Raw genomic sequence first — 20,250 nt, 5'->3', positions numbered from 1 at the left:
AACAATTTCCTTTGAAATCAAAGAAAACATTAAACATTATGAAAAATCCTTATCAATGCCACATGTGGCCCTTACATGGGTCAATGAAGTGATCCCCACGTTCCCCCTCTGCACTGTTGACCTGCTGGAGCCCAGAGTTGTAAATCCTGTGTAAGCTCTGTGCCTTTCTGTGTGTTGGAGCTAACACAGGGCTAATGACATTTTCTCAATGCACAATATGGCAATGCCTGGGTCTGGTAATTGGCAGTTTGGGAACCGTGCACTGCATTGTGAGGGGAAGGGCAGATATTGTGAAGAACTGGGTATTTCCAAGGTTTACTTAAACAAAATGGTGTAGGCTCAGGGGTTGTACATAGCATTCACTTGTACATATACACATTATGACTATATAAATGGCCATAAGGTATGAGTAAGAACAGACTTGTGGTGCTAACAAGAATGCTACATAGGACACATTGGAATATTCGCATGCACACAGTGTAAATACTATATATGCATTTCCCCTATGGTAATCTGTAAAGCTGGCCATACACGTATAGATTATCTGCAGATTTTCTATGGTCAGATGGAAAAAGTGCAACAGATTCCGCCGTCTACGCTAAACTGTGTGGATGGAGGAATCTCCCACTGGGCCAAGCTTCTGTCAAAATACCTGAACAATCTGATTGGATGCAGGCATTGTTCAGGTATTTTGACAGCCAGCGGAGCCGACTAGCAAGATACTGAAGTTTGGCCCAGTGGGAGATTTCTCCATACACACAATTACAATTCTAAATACAGTGCCAGAGATTTTTTATTGGTTGGAATGTCAGAGAATTGGAATTTTTTCTTGCGTGCATTTAAATATTTGCTTTGTGTTTTTGCCTTTGATAAAACTCACAGTAAAGGGTGTCGCAGTCAATCTCTGCTATGGACCAATTACTAACATTAGGTCGCCTGTTGTCTTTACCAACACTGATCGTCTGAGAAATTATGCTGTTATTTACTGCGAGTGCATTACAGCTTGCATTAACCACAAAGTAAATGCTGTCTATATGTTTATAGCACCTACAGCATCAGGAAGAATTGTGTGCATCTATTCACGAGAACACAAGGTTCCTTAAAGTGACAGAACAATGACTTAAAGCTTTAACTAGGTAATATAGCAATAATAATCATAATTTACAGAAAATCAGCAGTTGTCCAGTCTACCAAACTATAGTGTTCTACAAAACTTCAAATATTACTCATAACTTACTATGAGAGGGGCTGTAGCACCTCAAACAATAAACTGTACTTAACACATTCATATCAAGTGAAGCAGGAGAGAACCATGGAAACAGAGTGGTGTCATCCACAACCTAGGCAGAAGTCTAAGGTGGTTGGATGCCCGTCGACAAGCTTTGTCCTTCAGTAAACCAGGGGGATAGTGTATTTGGTCAAAGCTGTGCACCTGCCTGTCACTTTGGATGTACTTGTAGGCAGCTGGTGTCTGATGGGACCATGCTGGTTCATACACTGCAAATGAGAGGCTTCTCTATAACTAGTGCAATTCTTCTCAATGTCAATTAAAGGTATAGGGTTCAAAGTGTCTTCTTTGCACGGCACCCTATTCTACCTTAATCTGTATCTGACAGGGAATGTCATTGCAGACTTACATTTATACTTTGAGTCACCAATTAAGAAAAATTTAGGAAAGTCAGAAAAGAGTCATAAGTCTAAAATATCTGCATTATTGTTCAAGGTCGTTAACTCAAAGCCAGAAGCTCAGCATGAGAGCAGAGAACCTAGCTTTTTCTGAAGTTGAGGCCTGTAATGGCAACCTGAGTCTCTCTAATGGCAGGATTCATTTAAGGTTCTTCTATGCATGGTCTTATGTCCAGTTTTCGCATTCTAATCTATTGCATTTTCATCTTTAAAGCTATCACACCATTTTAATCAAACTAATTTCCTGCACACAATTATTTACATAGCAGCAAAGGTTAACAGGCTGGGTTCACTTCTCACACAACACATGTCAATCTAAAATTGGGAACCCGCCTACAGGAGAAGAAAGCACAGGGATTAACTAATGTAAGGGCATTTGCTGCAGTCATTGCCCATGAGATGGGAGAGCGCCATTACTGTGAGTTTGGGAAGATGGGGGTCAGGACATAAAGATAGGGAATACAAACGAGATGCGTCAGCATGGAGCTCAGCTAACTAAATAATTTCTATGGTGGACAATTAACAATTCAAGAGTCTGTACAAAAAGCAGAGTACATACTAAATGCCATTTGCTGTATAAGAGGCAATTATTCTTTGGCTCTGTCTTGCAATACTGAAACTGTTAGAAGGTTTGGAATGGAGTTTTAGACTGAATCAATGAAAATGAACCTAAAATAATTGAAATCCATACTAAATTATTAAGCAGTCTTCCTGTCTCAGAAATAAAAGATGTCTGCACTTTCCAAGATCCAGGTTTAGATTCTACATGTATATACTAATGTACACCCCATACACACACTTATCAGAAACACACAAAACAACACTCTGGTGAAATCTGCCTTCATACAAGCCTATCACCTGATAAATATCCAAAGTTCACATTGTAAAGTTGTATTCTGCAGAGTACTGCCCATTGTAAAGACAGACGTATCAATAACACATCAGTAGACTGTTGGGTACACGCAGAAATCAGCAAGGCTTTCAGTCACTCAACTGCCGCGGTAGATAACAAGTTCTTCAAAAGCTCCTTTGGCAGTTCTAGCAGGTGAACAGGAAACATCACTGATGGTGTAACTTCGATCTCTCTTTATCCTATGTTCTTCTTCTTTACCTGCTTAGGCCGTCGGGCTTTTAGAATGGTGTAATTACCATACGTTGTGTGCCAGCTGGAGACGAATGGGACATAAAATGCACGGAATAGTTTTGAAGACCTGAAAAAGAAAAGATATGTACTAGATTTTCAACCTAAAAGCTGTTTAAACTTGTGTTTTTAGCTAGTATACAGATAGCATTCAAAATCCCCAAATCGTACATTCTTCTAAACAATACGTGATTTGCATATACTAACTTTTATTTCAAGAGTGCCAAGACTGATAACAAAATGAAAAGCCTGAATAAATATAAAAATAACTTGTTGAAAGATTTTCTTATTTTCTCCATTTTTGTCTGGTAAATATACCATTTTAAGTGTTTTGTTCCATCTGTACAGCAAGTTAAAAAAATACCAGTTTATCCTGCCATAAACCAAGTGAGTTTCTAATTTCCTGCAGAGCTGACAACCCAATGCCTCAGTTACACTGAAATCCCAAGTCTTATCAGCCCCGCCGAGGTTACCTCTCGGTGCCAGAGAACACCTTCGCCCCATGTTATAGAGAGAGGAAAGTGTTGTGGTGTCCAAATCAGGAGTGAGCATCCTTACCATCTTGTCTTGAATTGTATTGTAATGTCTTCCTCATATTGTAAAGTGCTGCACAAACTGTTGGAATTGAGTGCAATGACAATGAATCACTTCCAACCATACTCTTGCACCTTGAGACAATTTACAGTATAAATCCTATTCCTTTACCTAGTCAGGTTGAAAAAAAAAAGTCCACCGCGTTAAACCTACAGGTTTATGACAGGTACTAATCCAAGTAAAATGACTATTGATCCTATTGATGTGAGCACATTAATTCCACAATTAGGAAGCGTGTTTAGTAGGGCCTACTTCAATATGACATTAAAGCCTGTAGATGTACACCGCTGGCAAATGGATCATATATTATGTGCTAAAAACTGTGGGGGGAATTTATCAGAACTGGAGCAAACAAAATCTGGAGCAGTTGCTCATAATAACCAATCAGCTTCTCTCTTCAGTTTGTTCAGTTAAGATTTGAAAATAAAAGAGAGAAGCTGATTGGTTGCCATGCACAGCTGCTCCAGATTTTGTCTGCTGCAGCTTTGATACGTTCCCCTCTGTGTATTTTAATAGACGATTCCTAACAAGATATTCCTTTATCTAGGAGTCTGGTTGCTACCCTGCTTACACACTTATCAATAATAGTGCAGGCTTTGCTGAAACAGCATTTTATTTCTAGGATGCCAGCAGCTCCTTCTACAGAATTGTGGCCATCCATCTACTTCTGGTATCCATACACATGCTGTACCTTTTAATCTGGTACATATTATTTCAGCAAGTTTGAGAAAAATGTAGTCGCTTATATAACATACTTAAGTTCAGTGTAGTCGGCTAAGAAAGGCTGCTGTCAGAACAAAGAAGGATTGGCTAGGTTGGAAATCTTCTGCCGCAGCACCATTCCACTCCTTGCAATTGGCTAGAGTGATAAATTCCTTTTGAAACCTTTATTGATGTGCAGAATTAGCATAAGAAACATGGGCCTGCCATAGCCACTATAATGCCACAGGTTTTTCCTGTTCAGCTTTAGATGTTGGATGGTGCACAACTCCACCGTTAACCACTGAACTTATTCATATTTTGTAAAAACTTTTATGTGGATCACTAATTCTCCAGTTAACATGACATCAGAATGTAACAAGGCCATCACTGGTGAGCACTGCAAGCATGGAGTTCACATGAGTATAGCCATAAGTGCTGGTAAATGGGGAACCAAGACAAGGTGAACAGCTGTGTTTACTAGCAGCACCAGCAAAAAACATGTTTCTACTTCTTTCAAGTAGAAGGGATAGAGTGAGATAATCAGTGTTATTCACTTCACCTGCCAGTGATCATAATGTTCTGGCTGATTGGTGTATAGTCACTTATAACAGGCTTGTGGAGACAGAACACTACGAAGACAATTTGGTTTCTATTAACAATTAAGAGATGCTGGTAAATACAGTTCTAATAAAGAGTAAAGATCCACAATGTGACTACTATAGTCACACTTACAGTATGAATAAGAATGGATATACCGCCAGTTGTAGAGCTGTATCTCAGGAGACTAATTACGTAGTGAGTAAGGGATGAGCATGTCATAGCCGGGAGCTGAAACGTCCGTACCATGATACACAGAAATTCTAGCTCTCGCCTTATCTGTAATGAAATGCTTCCTGACAATGAAGTGTCTACACGATGTAATTAGGTGGCTGCTCTCTAATTCAATTACCATCTCCATGTATCAGAAGCTCATATGTGACTGTACAGGACCTGACGTCAATTCAGCTCTATGAATCCCCAAGAGTATAAAGCTTGGCCAACGTGCCTGCAAGCTCTTCTTCATTATTAACCTCTGCTGTGCTGCAATTTGTGCATCCAACTGACACAGCTAGTGAGCTGCTGTCTTTACCCATTACCCAACCGAGACGAAACGCTATGGAATACATCCCCTAGTTACTCAGTGTGGGGGGAAAAAACAATGTAATTTTCTCTGCAGGAAAAGACACGTACTAAGTAGGTACAAATCTTGCATTCCTTGCAAAATCACCATTATACAACTTTTAATATACAAGGCAGGGCTGTCAGCTGTATGTAAAATTATAAATATCCAGAAAATAAAGTGTCTGAAAAACTGTACAACGTTTCCCCATCACTCACAAAAGGTGTTCTTGCTGCTCAGATCAACAAATCCCATTTTTACACTTTCTAAATATACAGTAAAACATGACAAAGAACTTGATGATTGTTATGGATTGCAAAAATAGTTCTTACTTTAGATAGCTTATAAGGTCCACTGCTCTAGCTGCATACTGCATAGGCATTACATTTTAAAACCATGGGCATTCATATAATGCTACCCCCAACTGCCCCTCTTATCCATTATAAGAGCCTTCACTAAGGCTTTCTACAAAGTTTTAATGTGATTGTGGAATTTGTGCCCATTCTGCCAAAATAGCATTTGTGAGGTCAGGTATTGATGTTGGATGAGAAGACTGGGCTCCCATTCGGCATTCCAATTTAAATCAGAGGAGTTCAGTAGGGTTGAGGTTAGGACTTTGTGCACGTCACTCAAGTTCCTCTACACCAAACGCATTAGATTCTTTATGGATCTGAATTTGTGTACAGTGGCGCAGTCATTCTGGAACATTAAAGGACTTTCCCTAAACTGTTGCCATATGGTTGTAAAAGCGCAATTGTATAACATTTCTTTCTATACTGTAGCATTAAAACTACAACAAAAAAAGTTATTACTTTAAATGTGCTACCCTGCATCTGTTAAAATAAAAAGGCAGCCTCTTCTAGAATGCTCACTTTCAATCATTACATGAGCAGTGATCAGTCAAGGAGGTAAAATTCCTGCCCCTGCCACCAAGGAAGTATAGGAAGGTCGTGTAACATCACTGGACAGGCTTGAAGGCCGCAGGATACACCTGTACTCAATCATTTGGAGGGATGTCCACATACTTTAGGTCAGTGGTTCTCAACTCGTGGGTCGCGACCCAAAAGTGGGTCGCGACACCCTCTGCAGTGGGTCGCGGCGTCATGTCTGAATAGACCGGCCTGAGACTGAATAGAGAGGGGGAATTTGTGGTTCAGCCTGTGGAACCTCATGTCAAACTGTCCCCTCTCTCCCGGCCTCCCCCGGGCTCTCAGATAAAGTGGTATGGCCCGGGGAGAGAGGGGACTATTTCCTCACTTTCGGGCCGGCGCAATAATATCAGGAGCCGCGGCTCCCGACAATTAAGTTATAGTTCCGGCCTGCACTGGAGAGTACAGCAGATATCAATCCGCCGCTGTATCTACTGTACTCTCCAGTCCAGATAGTTCAGTCGGCTGGAATCAGAGAAAGTAGGCAGGCAGATAGGGAGATGTGCACTGTGGCAGGACAGGGGACACTGATGGATATTATGCATTCCAAGCCCACATAATATTCATCATGTATATTCCTCACTGTCCCCTGTCATAAATGTATGTTAATAAAATACACAATTAATGTTATTACACAGACTGGGCTCAGAATACATAATGTCCATCAGTGTCCCCTGTCATATTGTCCTCTGTCAGTGCAGAAGCTGGGCAGGTTTGGGGTGGGGGCATTAGCAGGGGGCTCCGCTGCAATTTTTTTACCTGCAGCAGAGCCTATACTAGTGCACCCCTCCCCCAGCTTCTGCACTGACAGGGAACTTTATGACAGGGGACACTGATGGTCATTATGTATTCCAAGCCCACATAATATCCAATAGTGTCCCCTGTCGTAATGTCTCCTGTCAATGCAGAAGCTTTGGGGGGCATTAGCAGGGGCTTAGTAGAGAACCTGCCGTGGTGCCCCTGCTAATGCCCCCCCTTCCCCATACAGACACCCTCACCACCCCCTCCAGGTTCTGCACTGACAGGGGACATTAGGACAGGGTACATTGATGGACATTATGTATTCCAAGCCCACATAATGTCCATCAGTATCAGTGGCGTAACCAGAGTTATGGGCGCCCGGGGCAGACATTCCCCCCCCCCCCCCCATTATATAAACATCCATTGGAACTGTACCCCGCAACCGCCACCCCCACACGTTTTTATTTTAATTTTTTTAAATATTTAATTTGTATTCTTTATAAACTTTTTAAATTTTTTAAATTTTTTTAAATTCATTTACTTTCAGTTGTTTACTGTTCAAAATGTTCATATATATATATCTGAATACTGCACAAGTTGTTTTGTGTAATAAATTAAAATGTTTCAGAACTGAAATCATTTTTGGGTCACGCCTTAATGACCAAGGAAACATGTGGGTCCCGAGGTTACACAGGTTGAGAACCACTGCTTTAGGTCATATAGTGTATATGGACATGACCAACAAATACAAAGTTTTTCTTAAATTAAAATTGTTGCTATTTAACCTCTTATTAACCTCCTAATCAGCCCTAACCAACTCATTTTTCCCCTTCTCTCATAAATTATAATTTTCCTGCTGATTTGTTTTATTTCTGTTTTTTAACCATTAATATTTAAACTACAGTACTTTTTTTTAAACCAAGAGTGATCAAAGTAGAAAAATAGTGCAAAAGCAGATTTGTTACAATTTCTTTTAGGGATGTCCGGATACCGGTTTAGATACCAGTGCCGATACTTGGCATTTTCATGAGAACTACAAGGGTTACAGCGGTTGCAGCTTTATTGTTTTAGAAAAACTGTCACATGACAATAAACAAAAATGTATCAGTACTTTTATTTGCGAGTACTTGGACAAGTATCAGTACTTGGAAAAATGGTAACTGGGCATCCCTTATATATATTTATTTAAAAAAAATCATACATTAAAACAGAGATGTACAAATCCCAGGAGCTCCGTGTGCTCCTTACAAATGACAGCTGCCTCCTAACTTTTGAATTTTTCTCTAGTCTAGTCTTGGAGCTGGAAACGTATTTGTACTTGTACTGAGTAAGGTACTTGGTATCTGAACATCCCTTATTTTTTTCTATGGATTGCATAACAAAATAGGATTTTTTGCAAGACAATATCACCAAAAGAAAGCCTTGATTGTCCTAGAAATAATGATATATTACTCTGTAGTGTAAAGTGTATCTAAGCCCCCAAAGCAAAATGTTATATATTACAGCTTATCAATTCTTAAAGGAGAAATGTGGAGAGTAAAACATACTTTCCCCTTCAGCTTTGAGACGCCATGGGACACTGCAGCTGTCTGACATTGGCTCTATGCTAACTTTTGTTTTTGGGTTTAGATACACTTACGAACGTTATTGTGGAACAAACAGGCCCATGACAGAGATGTAAAATCTCTGCTCCATAGGTGGTGTACAGGTATGGGAGCTGAAGTAGTTATTATTATTATGCAGGATTTATATAGCGCCAACAGTTTGCGCAGCGCTTTACAATATAAGGAAGACATTACAATCACAATACAAATCAAGACAAGATGGTAAGGAGGGCCCTGTCCCTGAGGGCTTACAATCTAAAAAGCTAAAGCTAAACTCCAGTCTTACCTTTTTTCCCACACTTGAGTTGAAGCTGATTAATTTAAATTCCGTGCAAACGTGCATCTCCACAATATAACCCTTTATAGTTGCAGCAGCTACCTTAAGCCTACCTACATTTCTTGTATTACTTAAATCAATCCCCTTTCCTCCTGATCCCTACTGATGGTGCCTACCTCTCACAGATATTAGCTTACCTCTACCATCAATAATTTTGTTCCCAGGCATTATATGAAGGATCACCTCCCCAGCTCCCCTTTAGACGTGCATGTTCAAGCAAATGATCAGCTTAAGTCTGTAGCACCCAGTAGTCAGTCAGCAAGGAGGGGAAATACATGCTTAAAAGGGATGTCAGGGATGTGTTCTTTACCAGTCAAACTATCTGCACAGAGTTTGCATATTCTCAGTGTGCTTGCATGGATTTGCTATGGGTATTTTGGTTTCCTCCCATACTCAAAAGACATACTGTTAGTTATCTAAATCGACCCCAGTATTTTTATCTATGTATGCATGTGAAGTAGGGACCCTAGGTTGTAAGCTCCTTTAGGGCAGGGACTGATGTGAATGTACAGTATGGTGGGGGAACATGTGAAGGTATTATATGCATACAGTACACACTACACAAGAGGTACAGTTAATTGAACTATAAAAGGAAAAAATAGCTGTGCGATGTATGGGCACAAACACAACTACAAATGCCACTTTCATAATATAGTTGCTGTAATCATAAACATTAAGTATTATTTTGATAAGGGGATTGTGATTAAACCTGTATTTCTTTTCTGGGCTAATGGTTGGGATACAGAATTGCCTGATTAAAGCCTCAAAACAAATACATAATTTCATATTTGCAGAAATACTATGGGTGACACTACAAGATAATCATTCAAATTATTATTAGTGTTATCTATAAAATATTCTGCAGCTAAAGGTATGTGTGTCCTGTTTATTAGACCCTTAAATTCCCAAAGGGAAAGCTGAAGCTCCACATAAATTTGCCTAGGGGTAAGAAGCCGATACGTCAGTGCTGTGTAATCACAAGGCAAACCTACCACATATTACCACAATTACTCACCTAAAGCTTCAAGTCGGCTTCTTCTTAGACTGGTCCCTGGAATGTCTCTCCCCCTCCCCTGCAGCGGTCTAAGGTCCAGTAAATGATTAGGTCGCTGAGGAACATTCCAATCTGCATCGGAGGAGGGACCAGGCTGGAGGGAGCGCCTTGACAGTTGGCCGGCTCAGAACTTTGGGTGAGTGTATCTTTGTTATTTTAGCACCTAGACACAAACAAGCACTTAACCCTTGCAGTTCAGGGGTAACCCCACTGCAAAGGTTATTTAAAAAGTTCTGCTTTAAAAGGGGCTTCTAACCTTTTATCCATGGGTTACTTGAAAATGGGAACAACCTCAACAAGAACTGTTTATCAACCTGGTTTGACAGGAAATAGTTGGATCCACCACAGATATAGCCTCTGAGAAAAGGGTTTTGGTGGAGTAAATAACCTCTCAAGATGAGGACAAACTCCATATAAAATAGGCTGTGAAACCTAGTGAACAGGGAAAGTCTTAGCAGCTTGAGGCATTTTTAAAGAACCCAGACTAGTGACCTTTGAAAAGGTTGATGAAGTGGCTCTAACTGTGGGCATGTGCGCACAGCAGCCCTAAGGATGTAAATTGTAACATTTAGCTCAGTGACTTCAGAAACTTCAGAAGACAGGTACCCTTTCCTGAACTGAGAATTGAAAGCAGCTCCTTCCCCCTCCTTCTCAGGCAATGCAAAGGCAGACACAGGAAAATCAAAATAAGATGCTGAGGTAGAAAGTAAGGAGACCTTGCAGCTCCTGCAATCTGACGCCTTTAAAGGGGCCAAAATGTTCCCATAAAATAAGACATAGCTGAAGCAAAAGCTTTCTTAGAAAGGTAAGAGGAAGACAATGTAGGTTCCTGAAGTGGATAGCAGAGGGGATATTAGAGACCCCTTGTGACATGTTTAAGGTAATATAGACCCCCATGGCCCAAAGTCCCCATCCCCTGCGCCTATGATACCTCATGTGATGTGAAGAGTGACAACCTGAGAGCCCTGTACTCGCAACCTTGCTGAGCCGGAACCAATTCCACTTGTGAACAGGCACTTGCAGTGGCAGGAGGCAAATGACTGTGCTATACCACCTATGTGAAGAGGGACTCACAGAGGAGCAGTGGGGACAGCCAAGCACGAGTAGAGATTCGAAATGGCAGGCAGATGAGCAGTAAGGACACCCAGGAGAAGGCTTTGCCAAAGCTCCAGCAGCCCTAGGGCATTTACACAGGGTGACCTGTCCCCTACCTGACCAAGAGTCTTAGCCACCGCTGCACCATTTAAGCTCCACAGAGACCGGAGTGCAGCACACACTGAGCACATAGGTACCTCAAACCGGTGGTCTGCACTAGATTTGAGGTAAACCCCATCTTACCTATGTTCGACCTCTCTTAAGGGACAAGACTCCACAGGCAAATGGACCATGGCCCTGGACCTGTAAAGCACCCTGTGGCTGAAGTGCCAAGGTGAGCGCCCCACACAAGATACAGTGCCCTGAGCATTACAAGCTGTCCCTGCATCTACCTTCTAGCGGGGTGGGGATACAGTCCACCAAGGCTCAGCCGAGGATTTGCCAGTTTCCAATCACCTGAAGATGGGGCATAACCCACTGGTTCGAGAATTACACCCCTGAAACGTATGATCACAAAAACACAAATTCAATTAGCTAAAATGGTTTTTAAGGGCATCACACTTCATGCCACTTTTCTAGATTACTATTAGCAAGATCCTGTTTTCTTCATTATTCAAATATATTTGGTAATGCATGTTATTCTATAATAAATCAATGAGTATGCCTTCTACTTTCAGACAAATCAGATACTACAATTTAAGGCAATGAGATAGTAATATTTGTAAACAGTAATACCAATGGATCCATTATACCAGCACAGGCTCTGTAATGTATCACTGTGTACAGTAAGAGATGTTCTTATTTTGTCTATTAAATGTAAGCAGAGCCATAGCATTCTAGCCATCTACTGTTCTTACACTGCCATTAACAAAATAGAATAATTTCCTCTTCAAAAACCCCAAGAGTGTGTATAAACATAAGAACCAGATGGATAATAAATATATTTTGTAATTAGTGTTCTGCCTCACAATATAAACTTCCCTTATCTTTTAATGTAAAACATGCAGTTTTTAAGGAATGTTATCTTAACACCTGTCATATTCACCTGTACACGCTTCAAGTATAAACATGAATCAAATGACGAGTCTGATCCAGTGATAGATCAGTTTCATTGTACATGGTGTGTTTCCAAATGCAGTCAATATGAGTCTTGAGCAATAACGCATACAAATAATCCCATAAAACTATGTGTACGAAAGCAATATTCTCTAGATTTCCTGGTACTATTCCACGTCAGTCAGAATATTTTCTACGGTCTCTTAGCTGCTGTTTCACATAACTGATTAATAACTCCATTGGTCGGGGCTTATAACTGTCTCAGTGGATTTTTCCACTCAAATATGTTCTGCAACAGCAAAATAATTTAGAAACTGCAAAGTAAAAAAAAAAAAAATATTTCTACTTAAAGTGGTATCATCACTTCAGTACATGCACATTTTCCTAAGTTTTATTACTTTTAAGACCCTGCAAGATAAATACCTGTTGATCTGCCAGAAATGCACTCAGCTCCTTTCCTTTTGTGGACTGACACCACATTTTTCTTCTGGACGACTAATTGGTGTCAGCCCTGCCTAGTTATAGGGGTCCCCCAAGGATCTTCCCTTGGGCCCCCTCTATTCTATATCTACACCTCCTCCCTGGGTCAGTTGATAACATCCCATGGCTTCCAATATAATCTCTATGCTGATAACACCCAAATCTATCACTCCACTCCTCAGCTAACCACCTATGTCTCTTCACGTATCTCTAATCTAGTCAGTGATACACCATGGACATGCCGAAGTGAGAGGGGACAGAGATCCGCACTGAGGGATTCGTATGGGTCGGCTTTCTTGTTAATCGGGAAGCCGGGTGGCAAGTCTTTACACGCTGCCCGGCTAATCAGGAAGCCAGGTGATGAGTCATGACATGCCACCTGGCTTCCTGAATGGGACTTCTGGTACTCGGTAACTGGTATCGGCGAGTACCGAAAAAAATTATCGGCGCATCCCTAGTAAAAACAATGCAGCACAAGTGAATAATTAATGATGCAACATAACTGGTTTAAATGAATTGACCATAAAAAAACATGTAAACTAGCTGAAAGTAAAAGCATTTCAAAAGAACAAAAAGACAAAAAAATATATATTGCCTTTATTTGCAAGATTTAGAAAAAAATATGTATCTACTTTTCGCTTACTCCGTCCTTTGTTAGTCCTTTTTTTGAAGGGCATGCTGCCAGCTGATGCTAAGCACTGTCACAGAAAAAAAGTAGGAAAGCAAAACCAGAGGTTAAATCTGTCTGAATTCAGAGTTGTCTCTTGTGCAGAGAGTAGCCTAGAGTAAGACTATGTGTCCTCCGTGGAAAAAAAAAAAAAGCAATACAGCATACGTAAGTAAGTGCGTCAGAGGGGATTGAGAAGCGCAGCTGCCTGCAGAGACTGTGGAACACTGGGGCATCTTATGGTAGTGCCGCACAAAGCCTACAAGGGAGCCTGGCTGTGACATGAGATTAATGATGCAAAGGACTTCAGCAGACGCGAGTCTTATGGTTCAGTGCTAGGGGGGTATGAGTAACACACATATACATTGATATATATATATACATATATACATTGATATTGTTGACTGATGTAATTGCACAATGCCTCTAATGCATTTCTCAACTGGCTGACACTAAAGCATTATATTTTTTCTTGTTGGTGTACTATCAGCGTCAGCAGATGTTGATGAGATATTTAGAATCTTTCAACTCAGTATTATACAGTTTTATTTCCCCTTCTTTCTGTACTTTTGCCGCTTGCCTATCTTTTGAAATCATTTTCTATTTAGAACAGTGACGTTAGATATGTCCAAATAGTGAACACATTCTTCTGCATTGTTTTATTAATACTATTTTATCCTAAGGAGAGATCTGTGCTCATCTCAAGCATGTTTCAATGTGGTTACTGTGGATTTTTCCACTGTGTCTGCTGACCGTTGGTTATAACCTGGTGCTAGTAGCTTTCTATCTGTTCCATAAAATGTAGCTAAGTGAATGATTTCAACATCTATTTTAGCATGCCATGCAAGAAGAAGAAATGAACGGGTTATTAAACCCTCGTGTGTTTTTGCATATATCTACTGCTAGCAAGCAGTAGATATATGCAAAAATATTTAAAAAAAACTTTTTAAAAAGGCTTTAAACTTGCCTTGTGTCTTCGCCGAGCTGAGCGCTCCCGCCCGAACATCTGAAGAGTCTCGGGCGGCCGCAAAGGATCTTGGGGCGGGCGCATGCACACTTCAGATGTTCGGCCGGGAGACGAGGAGAGACACAAGGTAAGTCTATGGAGCAACGTGCACCCGCACAGACTCTGTGGGACATCAGAGAAGAGGACGACAGAGGAGTCAGTGCTGGATCAGAGACCCGCACCAGCACTGGAGGGACATCTGAAAAGGACAGTAAAGAAAAAGATGATCGGATTAAGAGGCATCATTTAAGGTAAGTCCCTACAGCAAGATTGGGAAGGGGGGGGGGGACTTTGACTTTAATGTCACTTTAAACATTGTGTACATAATAGGCCACAAGAATTTACAAAGCATTTAACATGGTTTGAACAACTTTCTTAAAGCTCCCTTAAAAAACTAGGCTATACTGCTGTATCTAACACTAAGCTCATTTAATTTCCTCAATACTGGCTCTGCTCACTTTACTAATCTTGTCAGCATTGAACAGCTTTTCAGAATGTTCGGCACGTACCACGTTGTAATAGATTATTGTTTCGACTTCTCAGCTTGTAATGCCAATTGTGAAGTTTGCTCTACAATGACTTTATATTACATTGTGATGGTATCAATGCTAAATTTCAGCAACAAGAAGAAAACAACGGGATTTTAAATAAAATCTTAAAACTCATTCACATAGAACATATCATACATTAAAGATAAACAACTAAAATCAATGAAAAGTTAAAGCAATACATGAAATATTCTAATATCACAATAGCCAACCAATACACCTTTCTTCTTAGTTCATATTTTTTAATTAAGCCAGCTTCACCTGCTTCTCGCATTGCTGCTGGATAGGCCTACAACTTCCACATGATATATAGGAGCAATATTGCAAAGGGAAATATAATAATGCGCCTAGAGAAAGGGCTTTGCTGAAACTATGGAACATATTAGGCTGCATTTTAAAAAATAGTTGGACTGCTCAGGCCTATGAATCCGATTCTTGTTCAACTTGGTACGTGCTGTGACACAACAGCCTTGCCTAACTGTCAGAGGTCTTTATGAATAAATTAGGTCAACACTGGTCATGTCTAAGCATTGGGGGGCATTATTTGAATCAAACAACAAAAGTTAGGGTTATTCCAAGAATGCCTTGACTCGCTTCACACAAAGAAGTGATCACTCTTATGCTATAAGTATTATGAGGAGCCACTTCTTTGCATGAAAAACTTTAGGGCCTGTTCACACGACGTCCGTTTTCTGTGCTGACCTGATCCGTACGCTCCTGCACTAAAAATGCATCCCAATGTATCCCTATGTGTTTTATGGGCTACAGTTCTCACGCGCGCAGTCCGTTACGGTTACGACAGAAAAATACTGCATGTCACATTTTGTACGGTCAGGAAATGGTCCGGAAACGCAAAACGCATCAAAAACGCACTGCACTGCAGCTAACATACTGACAGCCCCACTCCAGTTTTTTTAACTCGAACACATCAAAAACGCAGCAAAACAGTCAGGAAATGTAAACAAATATTTGTATCTTCTCCCAATTGGAAAAAAGCTCAGCAAATAACCTCTCCAGGAAATTAAGCGGTTAGACTTTGCTATGGAGTGGGTGAAGCAAGGACATAAACATTTTTACCACTGGCACATTTCATATGGCAGACAATGTACTGCTGGACTGTGCTTTTAAAAATGGGACACTGATTGTGATGCATTTCATCATAATTCTGAATTCCCAGTTCCTGCAGTGCAACACAGGCACAGCAAGCTGAGAAAACTCCCCTAAATGCACATGAGTAGCTTCTGTACTTCAAAGTGCTCCTGGATGTCCACACTTCTCAAAGTATGGTGAAAGATTGCTATATGCTGGGAGGACTCTGAGAATAACATGGTGCGACATGTCCAAAAAACCTATGCATATCTCTATAGGGCTGTTTGGAATGTTTGGCTGTTGGTGCTCAAGATTGTATTCTTAAGTGGCATGACTGTTTCAAGCTATGTTTAAAGTTGACATACCGCTTTCAAAATATCAGGCAATGTCTGGCCAGCCTAGCTTCCCATCTTAATGATGATTTTATCCAAACATTGCCTATTGCTTTAGCCCAAAACTGAGGTAAAGGATATAGGCTAGCTAGTAAATAAACTACAATCCTTGTCCAAAAAACAGTGCAGACAGAAACATCTGCTGAACCAGTCCACTTTTCATTTACATTCCTATCTTTCATTGCTTGCTAACCTGATCCCAACATCTTGCACTCCTACACTGGGGGAAAACCCACAGGAAGCTTAAAGGAATTATATTTTCTATACAGAGCCAGGCCGAGGGGTAGGAAGGAGTCGAGTCTGCCTCAGATGTTTCAGCAGGGGGTGGTTGCTAAAAGGGCAGGACCTGCATCCTATGCTGCTGAAGTAATTCACCGCTCATGGAAGGAGGGTGCGCACACTTTGGCTTCTTCACCTTGGATGCCAAAGGACCTTTTCTGGGCACTTCTTGTATGTTATTGTTGGTTAGTTTATTCCAAACTGTTCACTTTAACACGGAGCCCCTGGTCATGGCAGCAAGAAAAGACAACCAAATCCTACTGACCAAACCATTTCCTCCCCAATAGTTAGCAGTTTAGTTCAAAATGCTTTACTTTAAAATAATTGAGTGTACATAGTCTGTAGTAAAAAGATAATTATGGAGGTCAGGAATTTTAGTCCATTAAAAAACCCACATATTATAATATCCTAAAATTACTAACAACAATCTAAAATATATGATACTGCCTGTCTTATTGGAGAGCTAACAAAGAACATGGTATTGGCAAAGCTACAAAAGAGTTCATTAGCTGCAATCAATGCAGGGTGCCACAGTGTGCGCTAATCCCATTTTCAAGTACTAATATCTGCTGGTTTGTGTTTTGACCAGACCAGCGTCTTCTTCAACTTGATCCTATTAGGGAGCCCTGAGCCCTGACAGCTCCAACTGCGAAGGTGAACGGCAGGAATTCTAATCACTTCGTTACCTTGGCAACCTCCCTGACTTTTTCTTCCTGATTGCTCGACTTGCAGCTGCCGATAAGGAATTCATATCTGCATATTACGTTGCACATCGCATGCCCCGCTGTGAACACTGTACTTTCTGCCTGGTGCTTCAATCCGTCTTCACACACAGGAAACAATATGCACCACAATTACTGTGTAGGAATGAAACACTGAGATTGTTCCATGAATACCTGTTGGTACTATTACAATGTGCCCACTTAGATCTGCAGCTACCAACAATCATGGAACTGCAAAATATATGGTATTATTTATGCAGACTAGCCAGCATAGTGAACAAAGGACTAAAGCTGGCCATAGATCTACAAGGTAGCTTGGATGTGCAGGTATTATCAGACTGATCAGAGGCTTGTTTCTCAATTGGTTGTCCTACTCAGTCTAAGGATACGCAAAAAGCATCCAGCCTCTCAAGGTGCAGGCCCATCTAGGACTATGGAACCATGATCCAATGGAACCAAATCCTACACATACCTCTATAAAGCTGGCCACACAATATACCAATTTCGGCTGGTTCTTGATGAACCGGCCGAAAATCGCACAGTGAGTGCCGCTGCCAGCACCCTTTCAGCTGACATCCCCCAATCAGCTGATCGAAGGAAACGGGTTTGAAAATCTTCAAACAGAATCGGCAGCCAATGGGCTGTCACCTCTGTTTGGGTATTTTGACAGAGGCCGCCATCAGAATACAATGAAGACACCAGGTGATGCCTCGATCAATGCTTGCAAGCGTTTGTTATATTTTCTACAATCAGCCTGTGGGTTGAACAAAGAAAATATTATTGTGTATGGGCAGCTAAAAGGACAATTATGGGGTGACAATGAGACTGTAACAGGTCGGCTCAGTAGATCGGGAAGTGAGCGAACACATACCGGTGTTCGCTTACTTCTCGATCCTGTCACGGCTCCCTGTCGTGACAGGGGAGGGGCTGGATTCCCTCCTCCCCGCTCCGATCCGCCAGCGCTAACTGGCGGAACGGACAGGGGAGGGGGCGGGTACAGCTGGCTCTGCCTCTAGATAGACAGAGCCAGCTGTCACTTCACGCAGCTGGGCGGATCTCGACATCGATGTCGGGATCCGCTCCAGCGTCTCAGTATACTGAGCTTAGGGTGACGGGAGGACGCTAGTTTGTGTCCTCCCGTTACCCTAAGGAGAACTATGGGGAAAAGCCCTGACCCCATAGTTCTCCTTTAAGCTTCTTATAGATCCTCACTGTGCTGCAGGCTAGAAGTCACCTAGCCTCCTACCTAAAAGTCTCCCAGCTAGGCTGTGCAAGCACTATAAATTCCCCATTAATTTTAATAGAATGGCTGTCCACCATGGATCCCAAATAAAGGATGGCCTTTCCATAGAAATGATTGAGCATTTTAGTATACATCAGCAGCCTGGCCAGAAGACTTGAGCATGCTGTATGGCTTCCAGGTAACTGCACATTGATGATCTCGGAGGAGTAGGGATAGGATTTATGGTAAATTACAACTATGCAAAAATTACAATTATCCTACAATAAAGAAGAGTGATTGCAAATAAAGTGTTTACCCAATCTAACAATTGATACAGCTTGATAGTTACATGTAAACAATATGTTAAACAAACATGTTTAAGAGAAAAAAATGATGGTGTTCCTTTAATAAATCACTGCCATACATTGTTAAATATGTGCCTGGAACTACACTTGGGCAGACAGAGTTAATCCATGCGGTAAGATTTTCATGCTGGCTTGTGTGCTGAAGCAGTGGAACTGATGAAATCCATGCAGCTGAGGAGCTGTCCGTCTTGTACTCTAACTTAAGCATAGACGTAGGCTTTTTACGTCAGTGCTGTGCCTTACTCTGACAAATGGCAGGAGAACAATGAGAGCCATGCTGAGCGAAGCTCTTTTTTTATTTTCTGCCACTTGGGACCAGAAAGCAAAATGCGTGTCAGACAGCTCCACACAGGGAAGTGTGGAGCTGTCTGCGTGTTGGGACTATATATGTAATGAACGATAATGCCATAACATCAGGAATCAGAACACTGTCCTCTACACTGGAGGGGAGCGCGCTGACGCAAGTGCATAGGAAAAAAAAAACCCGATGGGACAGTTTTGCTCTTATTGGTCTCCTCAGGGGAATGTGCACAGACACGGAGGCAGGACGACTTTTAGCTGCTGCTAGTACGCTTTCTGAGAGAGCATGAGCTAAGGTGCCCTTTATGACGATCACAAATTTTACTCTGTCAAGAGCAGTAAGCCATACCACCCGAATAAATTTCAGCAGCTTCCTCTATTATCTAATGTGAAGCCATTAAAAAACTTGTTACTGGAGTGAATGCATGGAGGCAGCAACTTTTCATCTTCATTTACAGAGCAAATTGTATTTGCAAATTCTCCATAGCACAATAATGTGGCAATTGTATGCCAGGGCACTAAGGACATCTACCTGGGCTGCACAGTTTCTGTACTCCAGTCCAAAAGCAGTTGTTATGGCTACCAATGATCAATCATTTAATCATTATGTACATTTAGCACCAAAAACTGAAGTGTAAAGCACTACTAAACTAACCAAATGGTACTTTACGCAGGAAGTTGCCACTTAATTGAATAAAATAGAAAAGAAACTCACACTGCATGGATGGCTGGTTATAGGACATATAATTAATACTGCCTATCGTGTTAGCTTCCATTTTAGGCTAAAGGACATCTGAAGGTAATTTGACAGTGTTTCTCTATAAAAGGTGCCCATACACTGCACGATTATCGTATGAGAATCGCGGGAAATCCCGCGATCGTACGATAATCGCAAAGTGTATGGAAGGCGTGCGACCGTTTCTACTGTACGGTCGCACGTCTTCCGTCAAACAAGCAGGCTGGAAAACTCGCCGAGAATCGTATGAGTTAGTGGCCTGCTTGTTCGACAACTGCCGAACGGGCTGGTGTGCGCCCGTTTGCAGTCATCGGAAGCCCGCCCCTCATTGCAGTCAATGGAAGCG

The 20,250-nt window shown here is 41.4% G+C and overlaps 1 protein-coding gene across 1 annotated transcript in view; it reads right to left on the bottom strand.

Annotated features, from left to right (window-relative positions):
- Nucleotides 1–2,170: 2,170 nt before the first annotated feature.
- ALG9 (ALG9, alpha-1,2-mannosyltransferase) overlaps nucleotides 2,171–20,250 on the bottom strand; it is an 86,009-nt gene continuing 67,929 nt past the window's right edge. Inside the window, exon 15 of the mRNA XM_018564028.1 lies at nucleotides 2,171–2,897. Coding sequence (XP_018419530.1) covers nucleotides 2,774–2,897 — 124 coding nt within the window. The 3' untranslated portion in view covers nucleotides 2,171–2,773. The remainder of the gene's footprint in view (nucleotides 2,898–20,250) is intronic.

The sequence above is a fragment of the Nanorana parkeri genome, unplaced genomic scaffold (genome assembly GCF_000935625.1).
Source record: "Nanorana parkeri isolate BGI_ZX_2015 unplaced genomic scaffold, ASM93562v1 scaffold716, whole genome shotgun sequence".
Taxonomy (NCBI): Eukaryota; Metazoa; Chordata; class Amphibia; order Anura; family Dicroglossidae; genus Nanorana; species Nanorana parkeri.
This window is presented reverse-complemented; position numbering and strand designations above follow the sequence as displayed.